We start from the raw sequence: 27,766 nt of genomic DNA on the forward strand, positions 1-27,766 counted from the left end.
CTGGTAAGTGGAAGAGCTGCAGGTGGACCGCACACCACCTGACTCCCCAAGTCCTGCTCGTGGCCACGCTCCTCAGCACAGCTGGTGCGGTCTCACGCAGCAAGCTGCCTTCCCTGCGAGAGTGCCAACAGACGGAGGCTTCCAAACTCCACCGCTGAGGGAGGGACCCGTCGCTCCCGCACACACCGCGCATATGAGGAACTACGGACGGTGACGTGGTGGACGGAGTTCACAGCGAGGGAGACAGACCACTCAGCAGGCCATGGCAAGAGCTGAATGGAAGAAACAGCCAAGGATGGATGAAGAGCAATAGGGAAAGAGACATTTCAGAGAAACAAGGAGAATTCTGAAACCAAACTCTTTGACCTTGGTCTCAGGGAAGACTTTTCCAGAGATTCCAGTGCCAGGCTACATCCGCGGCTATCCACGCTCCAAGAATCCCTCGTGTTCCCTCTTCTAACTCATGGCAGGTGAAACGTGCACCTCTGCACAGGACAGTTAGGGATCCTGTCCTATCACCATGGACAGAGGGTCACCTGAGTCCGATCGGAATTGAACCGATGGTGAACACACTGCAGGGTCATCCACTCAAGAGCACAAAGGCGTCTTCAGGAAATCCCGTGTATGAAACAAGTGAGTCAAGGGGCCGTGAGACGCCTGGGTAGAGAGGCACAGCGCAGCTAGAAAGCACACGGGGAACTCGGAGCTGGCAAGAAGTGAGGGCTGGAGACTCAGACTTGCACAGAGAGGGCCAGTGGCAGGAAGGTGATGCCGCCCAGCAAGAGCTCTGACCAAAAGGAGGGCTGACAAGAAGGCAGCTAAAGGAGGGAAAGGAAGGACAGCAGAGCCCAGGCCTACGTAGGAGAGGCTCAGGGTGCAGAAGCTCACTCGGACGCCCGAAGCGCCAGAACGCAGCAGGAAGGACTGGCCCAGGGGAGGCAGCGATTCTGAGAGCACCCTCAGGAAGAAGTGAAGGGAGGGGAGTCCAGGCGGCAAGTGACCAACCTAGGAGAAAATGCACTGATGTAAGGACATGAGAAAGAATATTCTTCCCAGAACTCTGGAGAGTCAAGAAGACAGACAGCTCTGGGGTGGGGAGTAACCAGGATCGAGGGCGTTTGTGGTCTGAGGACAAAGGTGGGAGCGAGGTTAAGTTCATCTCTGACAGCTTTGGTCCTCCCGATAAAGTGAAACTTTAAAACACCATGGCTAACAAAGGTGGGCATAGAGCTTATAGCCCAGAGCACCACGAGGCCGAACAGGTCACGCCACAGGCTTATCCCCAGTTCGCAGTGAGGTGCAGAGCCCACCTCGGTCATGAGAATTCTGGAGACACCACACCCCCGGCGGGGCGGCCAGGCCATCTTCCACTTGGCTAACAATGTTGAGGGACTCACAGTTCCTCTCAGCCCAGCCTCTCTTGAGGGAGGCTGGCTGGGCACGCCTCCTCTCTTTGTGGATAAGAAAAGCTACCTTTCCAGGATCACAGAAATACAATTACACAAAAACAGGTCGCCGTGTGTGGTTGCCCCCCTCTCTTCCAAAGAGGCCAACATAACCAAACTGGCTCTTCAGTACATGGCAAGGTGAGGCTGGGGGTGAGGGTACAGAACAGGGAAGACGGTCCAGCCTTTTTGCTATGTCAGAAGCTTAAGATCAAAACAGTTGTACGAACAAATAGCAGTTATTAACATCATCAACTTCTCTACACTGTCATTAACCCACCAACTTCTCTCTCCTTCCTTTACTTCAAAATTGGAATTCTCATGCTGAAATAGTAAGGCACCTCTTCTACCTTGTTATTTCACAAGTGAATGCATCCTAACATTGACCATTTCTTCAAAGAGGCAAAGTGTGACTTTCCCCTAAATTCAGATAAAAAGGTAGGAGGACATGTGGTAGACAAAGTGGAAGGCATATTCGTATTAAATAAGTTTGTCCTTCAAGACTGACTTCTGAAGGAAAAAGCCAGAAAATCCTAAAGCTAACCAAAAGAACATAAAAATCACCATAATTCCTTGCTTTGCTTCTGCGATTATCTCATCTTTGAAATGCAAACTGAGCTGAAATTCCAAGTACATGATCATGGACAGGATAGGACAGTTACTCTACAAGAAACTGCTATACTTAAGGAGAAGCCTCTGGTAAAGTGTATAAAGGAAAAACTATTTGATGAAATAAACAATACCGCCTCCATTCTACGTGTACCACAGCCACCTTTTTGAGCACGGGTACTCAGGAGCAGCAGCCCTCTACGAGCAGGGAGAGGGCGGAAGCCAGGCTCCTCTGCGGTTCTTGTCACTTGAGGACATAAGCCTCTTGTTACTTCTTTCTCCATAAGGAGCTGCGAACAGAATTCTCCTTTTACTACGTGAATACCAGGAGGACTGAATTAATAAGACCATAGATGAGATCATATTTTAAAGAAACTTTCTCCATTATTCCCACTATTAAACCTTAATTTCACATTAGGAGATATACACCAAGTATGAAACCCACAACGGCACACTTTCGTTTGTTCTAAAGTCTTGGACTATCACAATAAAACTAAACATTACCACGCCAGGAGGCTGCGTCGGAAGCAGGGCAGGTCTGTGATCTTTTATTCTTGCACGCTCGCTGTTCTCTCTCCTCTGGTCTCCCATTCCGCGACACACCACAGAGCCTCCTCTCCTTCCTCCCCGCCTCGAACCATAGCGCCCCTGCTTATGCTGTCGCTCTCTTTCTTCGAATTCAAGCAACGCAGCTTTGGCTTCTGCTGAAAGCTCTATTTGAAAAGATGCATATATGTTAGATATCTTCAAATAGCCTAAACCAGATTTACAGGCAGAAAACGGGGAAGACATACATGACAAGACATCCTAAAAGAGCAAGTGCCTCACCCCCGGGGAGATAACTAGACTAGCGACAGCAAGCAGGGCCCAGCCAGAGACACCCACAGCCTGTTAGCGACACCTGTTAAATGAAGACATGACCCTCCCAGGTACCACGTAGTGAGGTACAGGAGCCACACACAGAATTTTCACTTGAGACCACAAAAACGTACAGAGGAAGCTAAAAGGAAGGGGCCAGGACCCGACTTCACACAGCCCTCAAGCCGCTGCGATCCCCTCCTCACTGCCGGCGGGTGGCACCAGGGAGGAGCGGGCTCGGCCAGGCCCACGCCAGCACAACGACCTCAGTGAGACCAGTACAAGTAGTGCGGGTGCACAGCGGCACGCAGACTCCAAATGAAGAGGTAAAACACATTCCTGCTTGTTCTGATGTAAACGAAACTATTAATGAAAACACTCTGAAATCTATTTCATACAATGGAAAACTCATTATCATTGCAGATCAAAAAAGATCTTTACTCTGCGAAAAAAAGACTTCTATCCATGCGGTCCGATATGGAAGCTGTATCTGATGAGAGCAAAGTCACAGAAGAAAAAACTCATTAATGCAAATGCTTGTGGGACACCCAGGAGATGCTCACCTCTCTGACCAATGCTTTAAGGACACAAAACACACAGACTCTGGCCCTACAAGGCTTCAGTTGGCACATTATTCTAAATCCCTAAAAGGGAAAAGCTGACTTACTCATATACAGTTCCTTTACTTTAAAATATTATCTGAACTGTGGTATCTTACATTAACAAATGTATACCTTCTAAAGGTTTCACTGAATCCCAAGAGGCATTCTTATACCTTCTTCTACAGTGAAGGGCAAATTTTAAACATTACCAGTTCATCTCCTACCTTGGATTCCATAATCATCTCCAAACTCTCCAAAATCTCTAAGCCACATTTCATTTTCTTGATATTGTTTCTATGGTATTCCCCTCCCCTTCAAATAAATCTAGACCCCATTCAAGAGAAAATTTAATCTCTTCGTAACAAGCACAGACTTTTACTCTAATCTTGACTACATGATTGGTTCACATACACATTTTATGCAGTGAATCAGCAATTATTTTTCTAGTGGTTCTAAGTGTCAAGATTAATTTCACTATCCCCTGTAATAAAATGGTTTCAAATGACATCTTTAATCAGCAAGTAAAAATGCTTTCCTCCAATTGAGACAAGCTGTCACAAAAGGTCACCAAAATATGACAGGATGGAAATTACATTTGTAACTTCAACTGAAATGTTAATTTCCTCTTACGTGTTTTCTGAACTATGTCCATATTCTAAAGTAGAGAGATATGGCTCAATGAAACAAAGTTTTACACTGTATTGTCCTTTTCTAAAATGTGCTTAAGAAAAACATTTGCATACAACTAATTTTTATAACAGTTGGACTAATGCACAATGAATAAACATTTATAAAATACACAGCTTATTTGGCAAAATAAAAATAACAAATGATAGTCTGAATTTTTTTTTTTACAAGAGAATTCGGATCAAGGAATTTGTAAAAAAAACCTTGCTTGTAATACAAGGACCGCTGTGTAAACTGAAGCCAGGATCCTACTGCCAGCACTACCAATCTTGAACTGTTTATTACTAGATGAAAATATTCTTCCCACAGATCCTTCGCCTTGAACAAAATTAACTAAGGATATTATTTCAAGAGGACATTATGTGGACATGATAAGAATGTTCTTTAGGCTAAAACAATAAAATACAATTTAATGTATTACATGTGCCAATAAAATTTAGAATATTGCAAAATCTAGATGCCTACTCATAGACTAATGGATAAAAAAGGCCTAACTAACATGAATGTTGTCTTTCGGGTACTGTGTGTACTGCCCTCAAAGAGAATCTCAGGTCTGCCTCCTAGGGCCAAAGAACCAGCAGCTCTGAACTTCTGTGCTGAGACTTTAGGAAAACCAGTCACGGACACCTACTTTTCAGAGATGGCTTTTGACATTTCCATTCAAAATACATCACTCCCTTACACACATCAGTTCTAGAAACCCTTCTCAGCTGGGTTCCACAAGAGAGTTAAGTCCTTAGACCCCACGGCATCCTTCGTAGAAAACGAGCGAATCTATCTGCTAAGCATGTGGTTGTGCACCACCCTCCGGGAAACTGAGAAAAGTCACATTCGCTGAAAGGCTTAGTTCCCAGAATGCTGGCTTGAGCTCCTTACTTAAGATCTTAACCTACGTGAAAGCCCAAAATTCTACGTGAATTCAAAATACACATCAGCAACTATGTGTCAGGTTCTATAGCCATATACGAATCCATGGTCTCCCCACTGAAGGACGGTGTCCCCGATCTAAATGCGAGAACCACTAAGAGAGACCCAGCCCCTCACAGGTTCTGAAGGGAACTCACGACCCACACGCAGACCAATGGGTCAGGACGGGGGACGCCAGAGCGTGAGTCCAGTTTCCTTTTCAAAGAGTGGAAGGTTCTCAACATTAATCGATGATACCACAAAATCATTTTTATTTGTATTCAAAATGTTAAAAGACATCATTTGTCAAGAAATACATACATAAGAGACAACAAATGGACTCTGGTAGCAAGACATTTTAATCCCATTACAAAGAGTGGGTAAACAGCTTTATACAGTCAAATAAATGTTAAGTATTTCTATACAGAACCTGAAACTAATATCTCTATCACCAGGAGCACACAAATAAACTGATGGGTAAAGCTTATGCAGATTTCTAGTTTACCAAATACTGTAGCAGCTTTTCTTTCTCAATCAGTATTTTCTTATATGTAAAACTAACCTTCTGTTGGGGGGGGAGATCAGGGTAATAGCGTGCACTGTTTTAGGAAACCAATCTGTAAATGGACAGAAAAATCCTTTTTGTACTGGGAATAAGTCTAACTCTGAGTTACTAGAAAACTCGTGTTTCAAACACTAAGCTTGCTTATGTCAGGGCTCACGCATATGGAATAGAGAAAGACACATTTAAGCCCCATTTCCACTTGCCCTATTACCTGGCCACAAACGGATTTAAACCTCATTTCTTAATGTTTAAAAGAATGTCTCAAACTGTTTATGCTTACAGCCCCTCTGCCTCTGAGGACTCCAGACTCTCTCCCCCTGTATTTAAAGGCTCCAGCTTGCCTACCACTAACCCCTTCCAACCTCTTCTCTCAGGAGGTACAAATGACCCTGAGAAAGGCAAAATGAGGCAAAGGTCCTGAGATGTAGGAATGAAAGCAACACAGATGATGAACAAAAGCAGGATGGACGCCTCAAGATGTGCTGTCAGTGCCTGGGGCAGCTACAATGCACAGAGAGAGATGACCCCGGCTGAGGACAGACGGAGGAGGGCGGTGTCGAGGCTCAGGGGAAAGTGATCTCCATGCTGGCCTATAGGGAGCTGGCTATAGACGGGAAAGGCCCTTCTCGGTGTTTGCCAAGTGATTTCACATCCTTAGAACCTATAACTATCCCAGTTATAATCTGATACATCAAGTCCCCAACTTATGTGACAATGTCACAGCCACTACAAAACTGCACAAAAGTGATGAATTCACCCCCAGCCCCAACCCACCTCTCGAATAAGATGCTGCCCGATACCCTCCGTTGTTCAGCCGGGGCACTCACTCTCCCTTGTTCATCTTTCTCCAGCCCAAGCCTGAGATGTCTGCTCCCGTATGTAATGTTACCAATTCCTCCGGCTGAAAAACAACTTTTGTGGGTTTTTTTCCCCATCCTCCTTTTACCCAAGGCCAACTTCAGATCCACTTTCTTAGAAACTTAGGTTGTCCTGCTTCAGACCAACTGGCAACTTTACAGCATAATTTGAAAAAAGTCCAGGGAATTCTTGGGTCAAAAGCTAGAGGAGGAGGAAATCAGAGGGCAGAGACTGCCAGGAGTCTAATAAATTAGTCGAGTAACATGGTAAAACTGGCTCACTATTGTTAATCTGTCTACACTGGGAGATTGGCTTCCTCATGGAGAATTTACATCTGCCACTTACAGATACGTGCGCATGTTTCCAAATGAAAAGGGCTATAAATAATGGTTTAAGAAGTAATCAACGTAGTGACTGACGGTTAGTTTCTTGATTTTTATCTTGACCAAGATCCGAAAGCGGGTAAACCCTGTGTCCTTCCACCCTCCCTAGAACACAGTACAACACCCCAGTGGTTCTTAAAGTACAGGTTCCCGGGCAGAGCAGCAGCATCACCTGGCAACTCATCAGAAATGCAACTTCCTTGGGTACCACCCTAAACCTACCGAATCAGAAGAGCAGGGAGTGGGTTCCGGAATCTGTGTTTTAATAAGCCTTCTAGGTGATTCTGTTGCTCACTCAAATTTGAGAACCACTGTAATATTCTTGGCAAAGGACCCTGGAAAAAGGAACCACTGGGGGTAGGGTAGGGTGAATAGTGAAAAAGGCTCTCTGCCGACCAGCAACAGCCTGCCGCAGGTATCTAAAAGCAGGGTTTGCTCAGAATGATGTTCAATTGATTAGGTCTATAAACAAGTCACCTTATCTCATAAAACATGGAGAGGAAATGACATCCAGAAAAAGAACACAGAAAAAAGATGGTTGTAATGACACTAACAGGTACAAAATACAAATAGTCTGGTCCAGAATCAGCCCTCCAGAGGGGTCAAATGGCCCTGCACCACGCCCACACCACCTTCCCAGAGCCAGCCAGGACCTGCACGGTGTGCACGAAGCATAGGTCTAGGCCATCGACTCCAAAAGAAAAAGCTATTTAAAAAAATGAGCAATCAAATACTTTATTCAAACATTTTTAATCCAGAAGACAGTCATTTTTATAGAATTTATAGAACGACTTTTACAGCACCGTAACTCAGCTCTAACTTCACACACCATCCACTCTGGATGGCACGCACAATAATCTACAAAGTCGAGCTGCTTCTACCGATTTCATCAATCATAACAGCACTATGGAGGAAGTTGAAATGGGAGTGAAGAAGGATGGGAGACAGGTAAAAAAAGTTACCCAAAGTTTCTGGAATGTTCCTTCTCTCTCTAGTTACATCTGAGAGCCTAATAATTGTTCCTTCTTTCCTTTCAGTTTTGAAACGTAATCGTCCAGACTCTTCATCATCATCATCTTCTTCATCTGATTCTTCTTTTATGTCCTTCTGTAGTTCCAAAGTTTCCATACCTCCCTACAAGGCAGACATACAAAACAAAAAGGGAGACTGAGTTCCCATTCTTTTGAATTAAATACTAAAGCATGATTTTATATATAAATATGAAATTTATATATATAAATATAAGATTTATATATATAAATATGAAGTTTATACATACAAAGATTCTTTATGTTTAAGATGTAAAGATACTGTAAAATGTTCCATGACAAGGCCATGTAGAACACTAAACTGATTCCAGGAACAAATAACCTCAAACATTTAAAAAAAGTTAAAAAAAAGTTCAATTCCTACTTGTAATTAATATACAATATATACTATTGTTACATATACTTCTGAGAGAGGACACATAAATTTTTTTTTCTATTTTTAAAATTTTTTTAAAAAGTAGGCTCCATGCCCAACTTGGGGCTCGAACTCACAACCTTGAGATCAAGGGTCATATGCTCTACCTACTGAGCCAGCCAGGGGGCCCAAGAAACGAAAATTTCAAAAAGTCCCTGCTGGCCTCAAGTCTGATCCAGATTCCAGCAAAACTCAATATATTCATTAAACTAACACTGGAGTTCCATGAGTTCTGTAACTCAGATTCGATGAGAGCATACTCCTTCCTGTCACACAGGCTCAGCACTTCCAGTAACTCCTGACCTCATCTACCATGATTTTTACTCTAGGCACGCACCCCAAACCTGCTGTTAGGTTGGTTGGTTGGTTTCTTCAGACTCCAAAATCTTTCCTCACTCACTCTTACCCTCTACTTTATTCCACTGTCCAGAGTTCGTGCATCACTGCCTCTGGCTCAGAATACTGCGACAGAAAAACTTTTTTTTTTTTTTCAGTCACACTAAAACCAGCTTTTATCTTTTATTTTATTATGTCAGCATTCCTGCAAAAATACTGTCTAATCTAGTCCCAAGTAAAAGTAATTTCTTCATCAACAATTCTTACTCTACATGTTCCCTTTGACACTGACCACTTTTCCCCTTGTACTAGGTCTTAGTGGCCTCCTGTGAGATAAGACAGGGGCTTACGAGTGCCAGGTTCACTTCAATACTTTTTGTAAACGTAAAGAAAACAGAATTTGCCCCTTTATTTTCGTGATTCATTAATTTTAAATATCCTTTACTCTTAACAGAAAATACCCAAGAAACAATTTAACATAAACCAAAGATACAATTGTTTTGTATTCTTTTCCCGACATTTTCTGTGCAAAAAGATAAACTACAAATGCATACTCATTGCTATAAATACTTCAAGTCTCTAACATCTTCAGGAGTTCAAATGCCTGAAGATAAAATAATGAATGTAAACTAGATTTTAAGCCTAATGACTGTGATACAACCACCTTTCAGTATTCTGACATTTAGTATACCACGGAATTTTAAAGTACCAAAGTCTTGGCATTTTGTTGGTTTGAGATCGTTATTTCTGTCTTACTGAATATCTGAAACCAAAATGAGTAACATATGATGGACCCAGCTAGGTTTGCGCTGTACTACACTCAAATCAAACAAAGGTAAACTCATTTACAAAGTACTCTTCCCTACTTCCCTAATTCTCCAGAGCAGTGCTTCTCAAATTTAATGTTCATTCCCATCACTGGGAATCCTGTTAAAATACAGACTGTGATTCTACAGGTCCATGGTGGGGCCTGGGACTCTGCATTTCTAACAAGCTCCAGGTGAACCTAACATGCTGGTCCAAAGACCACACATTTTGAGTAGCAAGACCACAGAGGAGAAAAGAAATGGCTACCAATGAAGCAAATATTCTACTTCCTACAATGGTCATTTCTAATTCAACCATTAACAGTAATTTCAGTTCAAAGACTTTCCAAACAAGTTTTACATAAAACATGAAAGACTGAAATTAATAAAGCTTATTTTGCATCCAAATCGCCATCTAAGAAATCTAAAGAGGACGAGTTGAAAATTGTTTCTTTGAAACAAATGCTACAAGCCACCAAAAACAAATAAATCAAGTCTATGATCCAACGATCGCATTCCTAGATATTTACCCAAGAGAAATGATCATTTACATTCATGTAAAAAACCTGTAGGAAAATACTTACTGCTCTCTTTTGGATCACCAAAACTGGATCAATAGTAAGGGAATGGATACATAAATCGTATCTACCCAATGCTTGTGAGCAGTAACAAGGAATGAGCTATTGATACACACGTGGGATGAAATCACAAAAGCCACGCGGGATGAGAGAAGCCAATCGCGATACACTGCAACGAGTCCACTCACAGGACATTCTCCGAGAGAGAACCATCATACCAGTTCCAGTGGTTAGAAATGGAGGGAAGGCAGGACTGCAAAAGGACAGCATAAGGTAGTTTTCTGAGCAATGGAATTCCTGGAATGCAAGCTTCTTGTCTAAGTCTCAGAGGCCAGTTAAGCCTTGCACTACATGAAGGACTACACTGGAGCGGGGCCTAGTCTCGCCTGCCTCGACTGCAGCCTACTTACTACTAGACAACCTTCTCTGAGCCAGACCCATGCCGTCAGGCACTGGTTCCTACCTCTGATTCCAAACACTGGGCTCAAAAAAAAAAAAAAGGCATCTCTTTCGGCCATATGATTTACAGAATCAAATAACCTATCTGCCAAACTGCTGACTTTCTCCACAGTTTTTAACTAGTATTCTATTCACAAGTAAAACTCCAATGAAAGGCAGTGTCAATGACATAACAATCAAATTATCCTAAGATTCCATTGTGTAAGAAGTTAAATATGTGTGTATATCTGTGATCTCATTATTAGGCTTTGCCAAAAATACTCAACGGCTTGATTTTTAAGTACTTAATTATCTTGAAAACCTGAAAGATGTAATTGGAATTCTTAACAGAGGGTACACATGAAAACCATTACGAAAGTTCCTTAAAAATAGACAACTCTATCAAAATCTTACCACACACAGTTGACCCTACACAGGTTGGAAATGCACAGGCCCACTTATATGTGATTTTTTGGGGGGGATAAATACAGTGCTGTAAATGTATTTTCTTTATGATTTTCTTAATAACATCTTTCCTCTAGCTTACTTTATTGGAAGAATACAGTATATAATACATATACCAAACAGGTGTTAACCGACTATTTCTGTTCCCAGTAAGGCTCCTGATCAACAATAAGCTATTAGTAGTTAAGCTCTGGGGGAGTTAAAAGCTACACACAGATTTTCAACTGAGCGAGCACCAGTGTCCCTAACCCCAGCGTTGCTCAAGGGTTAAAAGTATACATAAAGAATTACAAAGTCTAAGGGGAAGCAAGACGCAGACCTGCATATACTTTCAAGTTCTCCAGATAATTCTGAAATGAACCTTTGATCTCAGTGTTTTAAAAGAAAATTCAATATTCTTTCCCAAACTCGAGGGGAAAAAACAGGTAGTTCTCTGACGGCGGGGGGGGGGGGGGGGGGTGTCGGCGGAGGGCATAGAGACCAGTTTCAAAAAACTTCCCAAAAGTTTTTAATTGCTTACAGGATATTTAACAGAGAATAGTTCTTTATTATACCATGAAATACAAATCAGATACAAATACTAATTCTGCCAATAGTGAACATTTAGGGGCACCTGGGTGCCTCTGTCTATCAAGCATCCGACTCTTGATTTCTGCCCAAGTCATGATCTCAGGGTCCTGAAATTAAGCCCTGCATCAGGCTCCGCACATGGCAGGGAATGTGCCTGAGATTCTCTCTCTCCTTCTCCCTCGCCCCCTCCCCTCTGCTTGCTCTCACACACACATACACACACACTCTCTCCTGCCCCTCTCTCTCCAAAATTAATCTTTTCTAAAAAATAGTGAAAATTTATAAGTTGTAAAGATAGAGCAAATTGCAAAAAAATTCTAAGAAAATTACAGACCAATATTCTTCATAAATACAGACACAAAATTCCTTTAAAAAACAAAAGCACATGGCATCCAGCAAAATATAAAAAGGAAAATATATCACAACCAAGTGAGGTTTAGCCAGAAGCACAAGGCCGATTTAAGATTCAAAAAAATCAATTTAACAAATCTTAGAGAAAAATTCCAAATATATGTAGATAGCACTGTCCCCAAACCCTCTTCCAGAGGTGGAACTCCAGTCCTTCTCCCCTTGCTTTAAGGGCAAATTACTAGGGACTTGCTTCTAAGGAATAGGAAAAGGAAAGACCATACTTCACAGACCTACTACCTGTAACTGGCAAACAGGACATGACCACATGATCAAGACTAACATTGCCAGGGAGGTCTTGTACACCCAGTGGTATGATGGATGAGAAGGGCACCGAGCCTCCGTGGCATTCCTTCCAAAAAACCATAACCCCAGTGTGATCACGAGGAAAGGATCAGACAAGCCCAGACTGGAAGACATGCTATAGGATATACCCCTAGACTGGCACGGCTGTGAAACGCAGGCGAAGACTGACAAACTGGCACAGACCAGAGAAGACACAACAGTGTGGGCCCCTGGACTGGATCCCAGAACAGTAAGAAGACATAAAAAATGTCTTGTTTAAGGGAAATAAAGTCTGGAGTATAGTTAATAGTTTTTAAAAAGCCAGTTTAATTCACATAAATAAAAGAAAGGATAAAAGCCACAGGAGTATCTCAAAAGATGCAAAAAAAGCACTGACAAAATTCAACACCATTTCTCATTTTTAAAAAAAATCTCAACAAACTAGATAGAGAAAAGAGCTTCCATCTGATCAAACGAACACAAACCTCCAGTGAGCTCCTATTACTTACCTGGTGAAACACTGAGCACTTCCCCTACCATAGAGAACCAGGTAAGAATGAATGCCTTCAGTATTTCTAGTCTTTCACAGAGGTAAAAGACATAAAAGCACAGGTAGGAAATGAAGAATTAGAGGGTGTTTATTACAGGCAACAGGACTACTAAGGCATTAGCTTTCCCCCAGCGTGACGGAAAGATAATAATGCGTTCTCTATCAAAATCCCAATCAGATTTTTGGTAGATATTGGCAAGTCAGTTACAGAATTTATATGGAAATTCAAAGGACCTAGGATAGCCAAAACAATCTTGAAAAGAAAGACAAAACTGATCGATTTATACTACCTGCTTTCATGCCACAGTAATCAAGACAGCGTAATATTAGCAAGGGAACAAAAGAGGTTCCAGAAAGAGACCCAAACTTAAAATGGTCAATTAATTCCCAACACAAGCACTAAGGCAATTCAATGGGAAAGGAAGATTTTAAAACAAATAATAGTGCAACAATCATATAAACATACAGAAAAAAGTGAAACTCACACACAAACACATAAATATTATTAGTTGAGATAGATCATAGACCTAAACTACAAACAGCTAATACCACAAAGCTTCCAGAAGAAAACACAGGCTAATATCTTTGCAACTCTGGAGTACGCAAAGATTTCTTGGGTCACAAGAATACCTGGTCTTCATCAAATCAAAATTTTCTGCTCATGAAAAGATACCTTTAAGAAAATTAAAACAGAAACCACAGGCTCAGAGAAAATATTCACTATACATATAAACATCTATCTGTCTATCTAGGGGCACCTGGGTGGCTAAGTCAATTAAGCATCCGACTCTTGGTTTCGGATCAGGTCACGATCTTGTGATTGTGGGATCGAGTCCAGTGTCGGGCTCTGTGCTCAGTGGGGAGTCGGCTTCAGATTCTCTCTCCCTTTCCCTCTTGTGCACACTCTCAAACAAACAAATAAATTTTTAAACAATCTATCCAGAACACACAGTAGATATAGATACATATACAGATATATGTTCTATGCAGAGACTACACAGACAATATATATTCTCTACGTGGTGTCTGTACACTATGTACAGCATAGACAGACAAAGATTAAAAAGAACCCACAATTTTTTAAGACTAAAAATGGACACAAGGAAGATCTAGAAGGGAAATCAGCACATGGAATGGTGCTCAATATCGTTAGTCATCAATGGAACACACACTAAAACCATAATGACACACCAAGTCAAAGGACTACACAGAAACGACTGACACTATCAAGTGATGGAGAATGGAGACTCTCAGGCAGGACTACGGGGAGTACAAAATGATACAACCACTCTGGGAAACCATTTGGTGGTTTCTTATAGAATTAACTTCTACTGTCTCTAGTAACTCCATTCGTACTAGGAAAACAAAAAGATACATCCACGAAAAGATATGTAAAATAATCTTTATAGTTACTTTATTCATGACTTTAGAAAAAAAGGAAACCTGGGCACCTACGTGGCTCAGTCGGTTAAGCATCTGCCTTTAGCTCAGGTCATGATCTCAGGGCCCTGCGACTGAATCCCACGACGGGCTCCCTGCTCAGCGGGGAATCTGCTTCCCTCTCTCCCTCTGCCCCTGCCTGTGCCCGCTCTCTCTCTCTCTCTCTCTCTCTCAAATATCTTTTTAAAAAATATTTTATTTATTTATTTGCTAGAAAGAGAGAGAGAGAGAAAGAGCACAAGCAGGGAGAGAGTCAGGCAGAGGGAGAAGCAGGCTCCTCCCTGAGCAGGGAGCCCAATGCAGGGTTGGATCCCAGGACCCTGACAACATGACCTGAGCTGAAGGGAGACGTGTCACCAACTGAGCCACCCAGGCACCCACTAATAAAGATTTTTAATAAAAAAAAAAAAAAAGAAAAGGAAAGAAAGAAAGAAAAGAAGAGAAAAGAGAAAAGGAAAGGAAAGAAGAAAAAAAAAAAGAAACCCAAATATCTATTATCAGGAGAATGAACACACACACGGTACACCCCTGGAACGGAATGAACTACCGACATACACAACTACTTGTATGAGTCTCAAAAACATGCTGAACAAAAAAAGTCAGACACAGAGTAATAATTGTACTACCTGAGTACATCTATGAAGTCCTAGAGCAGGAAAGACTAATTTAAGGGGACAAGTAAGAACACTGTCTGCCTCTGAGGAGTCAGGGCGGACAAGAAAGAAGAGGGAACATTCTGGGGCCACAGAACCGCTTCCAAGCAGAGGAAGCATGCTGACTTGCACACACACTCGGGTCCAAACACTGAACTGCACACTTCAGATCGCTGCCTACCACGGACCGTAAATGGCCCACAATTTAGAAAGTAAATATTTTCAACAGTGCACAGATTTCTTGACACGTCTCTCACTACTCTCCCTCTACATGAAGAAAGCATCTCACGCAGCAAGCCTGTTTAAACCACGGGTGACGACGACAAGCACAAATGGCCCTGGGCATCTTCATACTCACGTCCTTCTCATCCGCGGCGAGTACAGAGAGTCTTTGTTCTAACCAAGCAAGATCACTAATGAAGCGGAGTCCCCTCGAGCAGGCTTTCCAACTGAAAGGCCTCCTCGGCTGCATCGTGCAGACGCTAACAGGTACTTCAAGGCGCTCCCGGACCGAGGCCGTGTGCAGGACCCCACCGCGCACCGCGCGTCCTCCCTCCTCCCTCGGCTCTACGCGCACCCTGCGGCCCCCCCACCTCAGACGCTGCAGGGGTGCCAGCGGCTGGTTCATCAACACCCTGCAGACACTTCAGAAAACGGATGAAAAGGCTAGAAAGATATCCAAACACAGGCACTGTGGAAGACTAAAACCGTTACTCCTTAAGGACTCTAGTCTGACTTCTAAAAAAGATGGAACAGCAGCTCTCCAAAGGAAAACCTACCACAAGGTACTAAAACAGCACGTGGCACCTACTTTTCAACACCTGAAACAATAAAATGCACACTTCTCAATAATGGTATTTTAGGCTGCCTGACATTCAGTGATTCTACTATAAGAAAGCAAACAAGCCCCACATATTTGTTGGTAGGGGCAAGACCAGCACATTACTCGCCTCCAAGAAGGATGATCAAAAAAGTCCAGAGAGCAAAGCACATTACAAAGAATTCTCAGTCGATACAAAACAAGCCACATAAACAAGGTAAACTTAAAGCAACCATCAAGGACAGAAAGATAGGAAAGTAAAGATATTTAAAACCCTGTTACAAATACAAATACATTAAATATACAAAATACAAATGCAGGGGTGCCTGGGTGGCTCAGTCGTTAAGCATCTGCCTTCGGCTCCAGTCATGATCCCAGGGTCCTTGGATCGATCCCCGCATGGGCTCCCTGCTCAGCAGGAAGCCTGCTTCTCCCTCTTCCACTCCCCCTGCTTGTGTTCCCTCTCTCGCTGCCTCTCTGTCAAATAAATAAATAAAATCTTTAAAAAAAAATACAAATGCATTAAAAATATTTTAAAATATTTCAAGCAACATAAACAAGGCAAACGTCAACCAACCATAAAGAGACAGAAGGATAAGAAAGTGTAACAGTGACTTTTTAAAAATACTTTCAAATACTAAATTTAAAATTAAATGATGGGACATACAGCTCAAAAGAAAAAAGCAAATACTATACCTCCTCACAGATGGCATTAAAAAAAGAGAAACTAATCAATCTGGAGGAGAGTTTACCTTCTGCTCTATAAAAAGACTCATACTGAAAACCACCTTTCGGATGTTTCATGCGAGACTTAGCAGCTAGAAGTCACAGGAGTTCACAAGTGCAATCCCATTCTTTGCCTTATTCCAGGGTCAAAATCTTAACCATCTTCTGTTTCCCATTTATAAAAGTTATTCTTCTCATAGCAAAAATATTTTTAAAATATTTGGGGTACGAAGTATCAAATAATCCCACCATCTAGAGGTAATCCCGGTCATCGTTTTTGTCTGTATCCACACAGATGTGCAGAGTGACACAAACATCCAGACGTGCAAGGTTACAGGGAACTTAGGGGAGGAACTGTACTATCTTCCTCTTACACTACATGCCCGACAGAGAGCTAGAGCATCCTTCACTTAACCTTCTAGAAAAATCTACATTGGTTCCATTTATACTCCAGGCTGCAAACGAATTAACTGGAGCATGTATCTTTGAATACATCTTAGATGAACTCTTCTGGATGACTTTATCAAGGTGGAATTATTGAGTCAAAGGACTTAAGGCTTTTGATCCTGTCAAGATGAGTGGAGAGTGTGAGATTTTCCCCTTCACGCAAGGCGATGAGGTAGTTTGCCACTGTTTCATGGAGGCTGTGAGAAGCCATTCGACCCTGCTCACAGTTGAGGATGATGCATTACTCTAACCCAGAGCAGTGGCATTTTGGGGCCGGCTCCCTGAGCTGATTCCCAGTGTGCCATGTGAACAAACGGGGCTGTGCTACAGGAGAGACTCTGAGTTTAGGGACCCCCAGTCTGTTAAAAGGAAGAGAAAGCATACCTACCCCAGGTCCCACAGGAAGATACTCCATCTTTCAAGGCTGTGTGCTTGAAAAGACAGCTGAGAATAAAGGGGCAGTCCGTGCTTTGCCCACAAAATATGCAGAGACACGAGAGACCCACAGAAAACAGTCTCTGGGCAGTTAACACCTCTAAAATGGTCCCCCAACAGAGACTGTATCTGACCAATAATTCTGATTTTTGCCAGTATTAAAAAAGGTTAAAATTACCAATTTTAATTTATTTTATTGAATATATTTTATATGCTTAATGGTCATCTGCTTATCTTATTTTTGGATTACTTTCTCATATTATTCACCGTTCTTTCTACAGGAGTGCTCATCTGTATATACCGATTATATTAACTTCGCTAAATATATTAACTCTTAGGCTCACATGTAAATATTTCCCCAAATTTGTCATTTGTTGAACTTCTTTGTGGTGTTTTGGGGTACTTAAGAGATGATCAAATCACTCTTTTCCTTTACTACTAGAAGTAGTAGAATGGTAATAACCAAGACAACTTGGTGCTCGTTTTTCCTCATTTTCTATCATGTCCTTAATAATAAAACTCCCAATTTTGGCTGAACACATTGTCACCTACTATCTTCACCAGTTTCCCCTGCTGTAGGTTCAGGCCATGTGACCAAGGCCTAACTCCTGAGATGTTTATATAGGGCTATATGAGAACTCTGGGACGTGGGTTCAAAGGGTGGCATGGTCCCCTGTGGTCCTCCTGCAATCCACTGTTTGGATGTGGACCACGCTGAGAAAGGCAGCCCTAGAACTTACTAGCCACGTCCAGAAGAAGCCTGGGTACATGACTACCTGGTGAGGCCTATACCAGATCTGAAACGTCCTCTGGAATTTTTTGACATTAATGAAAAATGAACTTCTCACATTTGCTGGGTTTTCGGTTTTGCAGGTGAGCTTAAGGCCAGTCGGTCACCATTATTAAAATATTTTCTTCTAATCTGCTGACAGTTTGGTATAAGTATGTGCATGTGCACAAGTGTCATGTCTGGTTATTTTTTACACAAGAGTCAATCAATCTGAGATCCGCACTGGTACAAGGTATAAGGGAGGGATCTAACTTTTCCCCAAATGATCAATCCTTTCTAAGTGTGTCTACAATACTCTGTCATATTAACACACACATGTTATGAGTTCATTTCCTTTGAGGCTGGGTCCGATCATTAATGTTCCTCCAAAGACATCTCTTTCTCCAGAAGATACTTGAAAATGGAAGACAAGATTACATTTTTTTAAATAATAAACCACTTTTGCTTTAATATTTTAATGAATACAGTTCAGAAATCGAAAGTCTGAAATACCTAGATCTACAAGTCAGACCCAGAAGGCACTTCCAGAAGGCACCTAAGCAAGGGTAACACCTGATTTTCTTTGACTGCTTCACTCAAAAAAGTTTATCTCCAGAGATCATTAGACCTTTCCTCATTCTAAAGTATCCTATAAACACAATAATATTATCAAAGGGTAAAGAGACTATTACCTAAAATACTAAAAGAATAAATTACAGACAAGTATCAATGAAATTAATTTTCCAAACTCAAAATCCCACACACTAATAAGCAGGACATGAACTAACAGGTTTCCCTCTCAACTATTCACCACTGGGAACAAACCCTGCAGCGCCCTATCTGCGCCTTCCCCTTCTCTCCCTCATAGCTTCTTAAGAGTTTTCCTTAGATGCCTTCTGCCTGAATCAGCCTCTCACAGCTATGACCTAGACGTGCTCCAGGCCCCAGGCCAGGCGGAGCGCTACAGGACAAACCTGCACACAACTCTGGTTTCAGTGAACCTCGGGGCAGCGGCTCCTTGGGACAGTGGCTCGTTACTGCCGGCACAGAGTAATCGTAAGGAGGGGAACCATCTCTAATTTAACATCTTCTTCAGCTTTGTCTTGGTTCCTTATCCTGGTTCCTTCTGCAACTGGAGAATCTGGGTAAAGAATTCTCCATACTATTCTTCTATCTTTTCTCTAAGTTTCAAATTATTTCATATAGTAAGAGACAGAAAGCACAAAAAGAAAAATCAAATTTAGCTTATTAGGGAGGAGAAAGGATCTGTCCTGGAAAGTGTCTGCCCACAGCATGTATGTCGACGCACTCTGTCACAGCACTGTGTCAGGGAAAAGTAAGAGTAAACAAAATGACCTGTATACTGAGTTTCTAAAGCACTGGCGTAAGTATCTCAAGTAAACGACCTACGCCACTGGAATACTGCTTTTCGTGATTTTTAAAGGAAATTACTGAGGAAAAGAACATTAATAAGGAAAAACCGTTTTTAAACCAACAAATCCTAAGGCTATAGAATGACTACAGCTTACATGCTTGGCCCACCAGACAAGTTCTAAGGTTGGAAAATGGACTCTATGCCTCATACCACCTCTATTCATCCAAACGACATTTATTTTTCAGACTAGCCCACAGATCACCTCTTCCACAAAGCCTCAACGCCCCCCCACCCACTTTCCCCATGCGCTCCAAGACCCACTCCCAACTAGAGGGCCGCTCCGTGAGCTCCCGAAGCAGGGACTGGAGCCTCTGCGGGCAAGCTTCACTTCTCCTAGGCTTACATCACAGAAACTTGCCCACACGTCTTCCCTCTCCTGCATTAAGCAGCACGTTCCTCAGTACAGGGGCCGAGCTTCTCAACCACCCTCGTTTCTTTAACACCTAAGACAGCCCTAGGGGCGCCTGGGTAGCGCAGTCGTTGAGCGTCTGCCTTCGGCTCAGGACGTGATCCCGGCGATCCCGGATCGAGTCCCACATCGGGCTTCTCCGCTGGGAGCCTGCTTCTTCCTCTCCCACTCCCCCTGCTGTGTTCCCTCTCTCGCTGGCTGTCTCTCTGTCACATAAGTAAATAAAATCCTTAAAAAAAAAAAAAAAAAAAAAAAACAACACCTAAGACAGCCCTAAATACAGGAACCCGGAAGTGTTTTTTTAATAATGGTCATAACTAACAAATGGTAACTAATTTAACATGATTACAGCACTCCTTTCAAAGCACTAACACATACATCACATTTTTAAAAGATTTCTACCCACGCCCCCATAAAACACTGAAAATACTCTAACACTTAAAGGGCAAACAGCTATGTGGAAATCACAGCTCACCAGAACTCATTGCCCAAAGACTCTAGAAAGCTCAGGCTTTTTACTGCCCTCATAGTTGAAAGAAGAGATGCAGTAACTTTTCACTAATGCTTAAAAAAAATGCTCATTTTAAATCTGGAAGAAAAAAAAAGCACCAAATTTTGGACTCTTTAAAAGACGAACAAATACCTCTTCAGTTTCAGGAGCAACCTGGGGGTCAGTAATCTCATCTAATTCATCTTCAGCAACACAGTCTTCCTGCTCTTGCAGCCCTTGTTGCCCACAAGCCTGCAAGTATTCTTCATCCTAACAGCCATTAAAGAGAAAATAAGTCTTCCTCATAGAGCGTCAGGTTTTTGAAAGCACTTTTCATCTTCACGACTCATGCTTCATTATTTTAGCAAATGTGACTATGGCAATTACCCGACGAAGCAGAAAGCACGAAGCACGCACATCGAATGTGGCCTCCCCTGTGTTAATGAGAACGGAGTGCAGTATGCTGGCCCCATCGCTAAGGTTAGTGCCACAGCTCTGCTTCAGCCCCCAAGCGCCCTGATAAATAGCTCTTCTTACAACTAGCACTAAGGAAAAGCAATCCTCAAAAGAATGTTCTCCCACAGTGCAGCTCAGCAGCAGGGAGGGAGCTGCAGTCACACCCGACGTGCACCATTTTTACGGCAATAAAAGACAATGAAAGTATAAGCCATTCAATTCAACACAGGAGCTTTATTAAAAATCATGTTAGAATCTGCTTCTCCATCAGCCCATCCCGTGAATCAGAGGGTGATTCCAGGTTTGTATGAAATGTGAGGGGCATGTCAGCAGGCAGACATCCCTTGAAGGGCATATGGAAGGAAGCAGACAAGCTGGCTAGAGACAACTTCAAGAGAAGGAAGGGTTCCTACAGATAATACCATCCAGTAATAAGAACATCTGATCCTTCGTGGGGGAGCTGAACTTGCCAGCATCTCCCCGCACTGGCTGAAATGAACAGTGGTTGGTTACAAGACAAGCAACCAAGACGGAGCACGTACAGAACCTGAGCAAGTACGGGGGGGGGGGGGGGGGCACAGAAGCCACACCTACAACCCCCAAAGAAACCAGCTGTACTCAAGGTGACAAACTATCGTAGGTCCCACAAATGTCTCTCAAGGCTATCTGAACTCACTGTATCTCACTCTCCAGATGAAACCATCACATCAAAAAGAGAAACTATCACTACCCACAATTCACTAGCAGAACTGTTGGATTTCAAATAAGGCCAGACGATGCTAATCAAAATTTTCAGTTAATATGTAATGGAGAATAGTCTATACCACTGGGTCCTCCCCAAGAAACAAAAATCTGCTACCCAATCTGAAATTGTTTTTACAGAACAATGTTTTATGAAATCACAATCTGTGGTAATTTTAAAAACCCTGAAAAGATTGTGCTTAAAAGTATACATCACCTGACAATTTTCTTATATTTTGTCGAATAATAAGGGATAATCGTCTCTTAATACAAGACTACAAGTTTTTAAATCAATTCCCATTTCGCTCTCAAGAACAGGACTGGCGAAATTCACAAAACCCAAGGCCTACTTTTGAGTGTAACAGGAAAGAACAATGGAGTTCTACTACCAACTTTTAAATGTGGACCTCAGCTTCTTCCTATGTAGAAGTGTCCCTTGCAACTGTAAAATTCTGTGGCTTTACGACTCCATTCCCCGTTACACGCAAAATCCGTCCACGCAATTTTAGGAGTGAGCCCCAATGGACAGAACGTGCTCATGCTCGGGTGTCACCGAGCTGGGTTCCAGCTTGAGAGGACACGTTAACAGTTCCTAACTAGGACACGAAGCACAGTGAGATAAACCATCCCACAAACTACGACGCCCCTGGGATACACAGGGGCACAATCGACTCGTGCGCTCGCTCATCCTCTCCTGACTACTTCCCTCATGGTGCACCCGTCCCAGAGCCGGAGCAGGGTGCGTCAGTTGGAGGCCAGCTCTCTCCTCCGTCCAAAGAACAGGTAATGGTACACTCCACCACCGTGGGAACTGTGAAGAAACCAACGATCCGGAACAAACAGGGGAGAGAGTAAGACTGGCCAGGGCTATGAAGCCAGATGTGCGGAGGCGAGCGGACGCGGCTCGCGGGTCACTCGCCTCACCTCTCAAGTCTACAGCTCCCTGTGAAAATATCAGGACACTTTCAGAAATTCTAAGCAAAACTGTTTAAGGCTTTTTTTTTAATTCAGAAAAAAAAATTCATTTTGACGTGGGCAAGTACTGTAAGTCTACTGAACTGACACACTGTTTTTCTTCTGGATACCGGACTCTGAGACCACAGATGTCAGATAACAAAGTTGGATTTTATACAACCAGGAGCCTGAACGTAACCTCTAGCTTGACAATGGAACACAAGGGACGGAAGGTCCCGACCTATGAGAATTCCTTGGACAACAAAGTAGGCCAGAAGGCCACGGTGAGAAACACCTCCTATGCGGCACACTAGTGCTTTTCACGCTGATCTATTTCACCAAATTCTAAGTTCACAGAAGGCAGGGGCCATGCCTCATGTCTCATGTTTTAGCAAAACTGGTGCCCCCAGTGCCTGGACATCAGTAAAGATGTGCTGAACTGTTGAATTTGCAAGGGAAAAGGACCCGCATGTGATTAACCAATCGTCTTCTCTTACCGATGAACAGGAGAAAGAATAAATGCTCTAACCAAGGAATAACTAGGTACATTTTTAAAAGATCTTGGCTTAATCTTTAAGAATCATTTTAAATTTATAGTATCCCACTTTCAGACAGTATACAAACACACCAGTAAACCAGAAGAGAGCCTGTCCACAACCGTGAAGGATTTATTACCAAAACAAACCGTTGCCGTTAACAAAAGACCAAGTAGCCATGAGGCCTTTTACATGACTCCATTTACCAAAATGACATTTTTTCATTACTAGATCTGCTAAAGAGAAAGCATTCAAAATGAATCAAATCTTAAAAATAACTACTGAGATAAATAAACACAATTATGATTAGAACTAAATATTCTAAAGTTCCACATAAACAATGCCTTTCAAAATTACTCCCATTTTTATATATGTATGACCAGTGACCAAAATTCAGATTTTGAAATTTTTTCTCAAAACCAAGCTTCCTCTGAATAAAAACATTAGTTAAAGGCAAAAAGCTATTATCCCTAACTCTGCATGCCTCCACCCAGCCCTGCAGCACTGCGGACAATGCATCTCAGTGGAACTACAGTGCCACGAAAATCCGAAGATTCTACTATGAATATCACGTCCTTCCCACACAAATTTCATTAAGTGCGTATTTTAAAAGAAAGTATCTTTTAATGATGAATCATTAAGACAGATGAGCAATCTTCACCAGTACCTTTTGCTTTCTTGACAGTTCAACTTTAAAAATAGCTACCTATCAAAATCATCTTTCTGAAATAGAAACCAGCACAATCTCTGCTTCCCGATTACAGATAACAAATTATGTGTGACATTTCCAAAACTAACCTCCAATCTCTTTATTCATGTTTAGACGGTTCTCAGTTACAAAAAAGGATGAATGAACAGGACATCAATCACTCTGGAATATTAGCACCTTAAAGATGTCTTTAGCAGGTCAATAATCTTTTCACCTTGGAAGGACTTTATCAGATCTTGTCTAAAGCCTGGATAAAAGCTCTGCATTAAGTACTTCTAACAATTGACAGTGTATCTCCACCACACAAAGCTGTTTTCTTCCTTAAGGTGCAATCCTCAAGGTCACAATTCCGCGCAGCCTCCCACAATAACAAAGGGGCATTACCTCCAGCCAAACAAGCTGTCAACACAAACTTTGTCATAGCTCAGATAAAGAAACTGGCAGACAGTGATAATAAGGTCTAATTTCCCTCCCTCCCGAGGGAGGGGAAATAGATTTCAAATCAGTCTAGAAAACTATGCCCAGGCAGCCATGTTATCTTTGGCCATACAAAGGAAAAAGACTCACTGTGAACTCATCTAAAGGCTCATTGATCTCGATGTCTAACACTTCATCATTGTACAACTGCTCCTCCTCCGGCTCCTCCACATACTCCATGTGGTCCTCTGTCAGCTCGGCATCGTGGCCTTCATACTGTCCTTCTTCTGGGTACTCGTGAGCGTACAATTCAGATCCATCGGATTTGTGATAAACAAGTTCATCCTCTCCTTGTTCATACTCGGATTCCTGTTCTCCAGACTGGTCGTTAGTGTTGTCAGACAGTTCAAATGATGTGACCATGCCAGATGTGGTATTTAAGCTAATTGTGACACCCTGAGAACTAAAGAGAACAAAAATATAAAGAAAGGTGCCCAATTAGAATCAAGTTCAAAATTAAGTCACTACCTGCATAACTGTTACAAAGACGTAGACTATGACCAGTGAAAAGCTGTTCCCGACGACTGATAAACGCCCATCACTCCACCTGTGAGGAAAGCAGAGCTCAGCGTGCCACGGTGAGCCTGCACCCCACGCTCCGAAAGCAGACGGCACCCGCACATCACCAGCTGCAGGTTATCTGCCCAAAAGAATCAGATCAACCAGATGGGAAACAAGTCTGGCAAAACTCCAGGGCTGAAAACAAATAGACTATATTTCATTCTAACTTCCAGAACGAAAAGGGTGGTGGTATCTGTTTTCTAAGACTCCGACGTAAAAATAGAGGAGTATTACTCTATTAACAGAAAATGAGACTGAATTTTAGAACAATTTGTTCTTTTTAAATCTACAATGCAAATTATAAACTCCTATTTAAAAAATCAAAATATTAAAAATCTGTGTGAAAATACATTTCAATATTCAAATAAATAAAATTTGTACTAATCACCAATTTCAAAAAAACTGGTTTATAATTTCTGAGTAAAATACCTAAGACAGTTTTAAAACCACACACACAAAAAATCTTATTCCACCCACTGAATCACAACAGCTACATGCCTAACAGTAAGCTGCAAGATAGCAACACTTACAGCGCAAGATTTTGCAGAAAAACCTAAGTGCACACATATCAATTAGATATCTAATCCTAACAAGAACCTGAATGCACCATACAGACTTAAAGACATTACTTGGCTGTAAACTCCAAACTGCTGTATTTCGAGGGCAAACTTAACTCAACAGACCAAAATATAATAATGATGTCAAAGAATGGAACTGGGTAACTTAAATAACTGGGAGAAAAAACTAACTTAAAACTGTATTTCTATCCATAAAACTCATCTTAAATTAGAAAACCTGTTACAAATCTGTAGTTCAGGGGCACCTGGGTGGCACAGCGGTTAAGCGTCTGCCTTCGGCTCAGGGCGTGATCCCGGCGTTATGGGATCGAGCCCCACATCAGGCTCCTCTGCTGTGAGCCTGCTTCTTCCTCTCCCACTCCCCCTGCTTGTGTTCCCTCTCTCGCTGGCTGTCTCTATCTCTGTCAAATAAATAAATAAATAAATCTTAAAAAAAAAAAAAAAAAAAACAAGAACAAATCTGTAGTTCAATAATAAATGGCATATTTATTAACCTCATTTATAACCGAGAGATGTCTCTTTAAATTTTCACAACACTGAAAAAATTACTCCACCTACCAGAGTATACAAAATACCGCTTCCTCTTATAATGGAGCTATGTCAACAACAAAAAGACATTCACAATTGCTGCGGACTGGTTATTTGTGTCCCCCAAAACTCATCCTGTTGAATCTGTAACACACCCAGTGTGATGGTGCCTGGAGGTGGGACCTTTGGGAGATGATTATAAAGGTCATAACGGTGGAGCCCCGTGAATGGGATCTGTGCCTTTACAGAAAGGGCCCCAGAGAGCCCCCTCCCCCTTCCGCCCTGTAAAGACATAGCAAGAAGGCGCCATCTATGAACCACAAAGTAGCAACTGACCACACTGATACCTTAACCTTGGACTTCCTGGCCCGAAAACTGTGAGAAATAAATTTGTTATGAACTACCCAGTTCATACTGTTTTGCTGAAACAGCTGAAAAAGACTAACATAACTATGTTCACTAAAACAATGACATTCAGATAGTCAAGTAGAGTCTAAAGCACAGTCCAAGGGCACCTGGGTGGCTGGGCTGCTGGAGCAACTGTCTTCTGCTCAGGTCATGATCTCATGGGTCCTGGGATGGATACCCATATGGGGCTCCCTACTCAGCAGGGGGTATACTTCTCCGTCTGCCTCTCCACCCCACCCCTCAGGCTCTCTCGCTCTCTCTCAAATAAATAAATAAAACCTTTTAAAAAATATAAAGTACAGTCCAAAGGAATTTCCAAAATGGCAATTCAGTAAACAGATTTCATATAAATAAAAACGGTCTAAAATAACAAAAGGAGCAACATCAAACTGCAGCCAACAGTATTAAGAGCCTGAGGCCATCGCCCCCATCCAGATAAAGGAATTCTTTAGAAGAGCAGTACATACCTTTACTGAGTTTTCATAATCTGTACTCAACAGAATTTACAGAGGTCATCAAATGCAAGACCAATACCTATTTACACAAAAATATATATGGCTTCCACATAAGAGAGTTATATTAATATCCTGTTTAAAATAAAATCATATTGAAGATACAATACACATTATCAATTATATTCCATTATAATTATAAATTAGTTACTAACAATTTAAAGAAAATTTTTAATGAGCTAATAATACCTGAAATTTTCTTCATCCTCATTATCACTCTGTAAAAGATCATCGTTCAGCTCTTCATCTGACAAATCCGACTGATTCTAATTAAAATAAGAAATCTAATTAATGCAGGCCACTTCCACAAAGACTTGTTACAAGTATGCAAAATTACATTGACTGCATTACTTCTAACCTTGTTATTAAAGCATGTGCCATTCAGTAAGCTATCTCACTTTGATATGACAGCTAACAATTGAGAAATTCCACATATGGTATACTTGTGACCCCAAATTTTCAGATGCAGAGTCAAGTAAGTATAGAAGCAACAGGCCTAACGATCACATTTATTCTAAATCTAACAAAAAAGGAAAAAGAGTCCTTTAGCAGTATCCTACAAATATTTTTCCCATCATACACACACAAAAAAAATGGTATCCTTAAGATTTGACTAAATTTGATTTTACTCATGTGGAATTTAAGAAACAGAATAAGAAAAATGAAAAAATAAGACACAAACCAAGAAACAGACTCTTCACTATAGAGAACAAACTGACACTTACCAGAGGGGGAGAGTGGGGGATGGGTGAGATGGGTGATGGGGATAATAATAATAATAATAACATAACACAGACCATGTAGTTTTCTTGAAGAAAGGAGAATGGATCTGTATGTAAAGAAACAGACTGCTTAACAAGGCCAAAATA

The 27,766-nt window shown here is 41.8% G+C and overlaps 1 protein-coding gene across 11 annotated transcripts in view; it reads right to left on the reverse strand.

The window, feature by feature from the left end:
- RBM33 (RNA binding motif protein 33) overlaps positions 1-27,766 on the reverse strand; it is a 129,566-nt gene that overhangs the window by 66,350 nt on the left and 35,450 nt on the right. For 9 of the 11 annotated variants that reach the window (XM_045792235.2, XM_045792239.2, XM_087860654.1 and 6 more), the window contains exons 4-8: positions 27,087-27,163; positions 24,401-24,713; positions 20,591-20,707; positions 7,876-8,047; positions 2,559-2,767 (exon numbers count right to left, since the gene is read on the reverse strand). In XM_045792235.2, the coding sequence (XP_045648191.1) occupies positions 2,559-2,767; positions 7,876-8,047; positions 20,591-20,707; positions 24,401-24,713; positions 27,087-27,163 (888 nt within the window). The remainder of the gene's footprint in view (positions 1-2,558; positions 2,768-7,875; positions 8,048-20,590; positions 20,708-24,400; positions 24,714-27,086; positions 27,164-27,766) is intronic. The other 2 variants (XM_045792237.2, XM_045792236.2) reach the window with 1 other exon arrangement.

Source organism: Ursus americanus, chromosome 3 (assembly GCF_024610735.1).
Source record: "Ursus americanus isolate L20-20 chromosome 3, mUrsAme1.1.p, whole genome shotgun sequence".
Taxonomy (NCBI): domain Eukaryota; kingdom Metazoa; phylum Chordata; class Mammalia; order Carnivora; family Ursidae; genus Ursus; species Ursus americanus.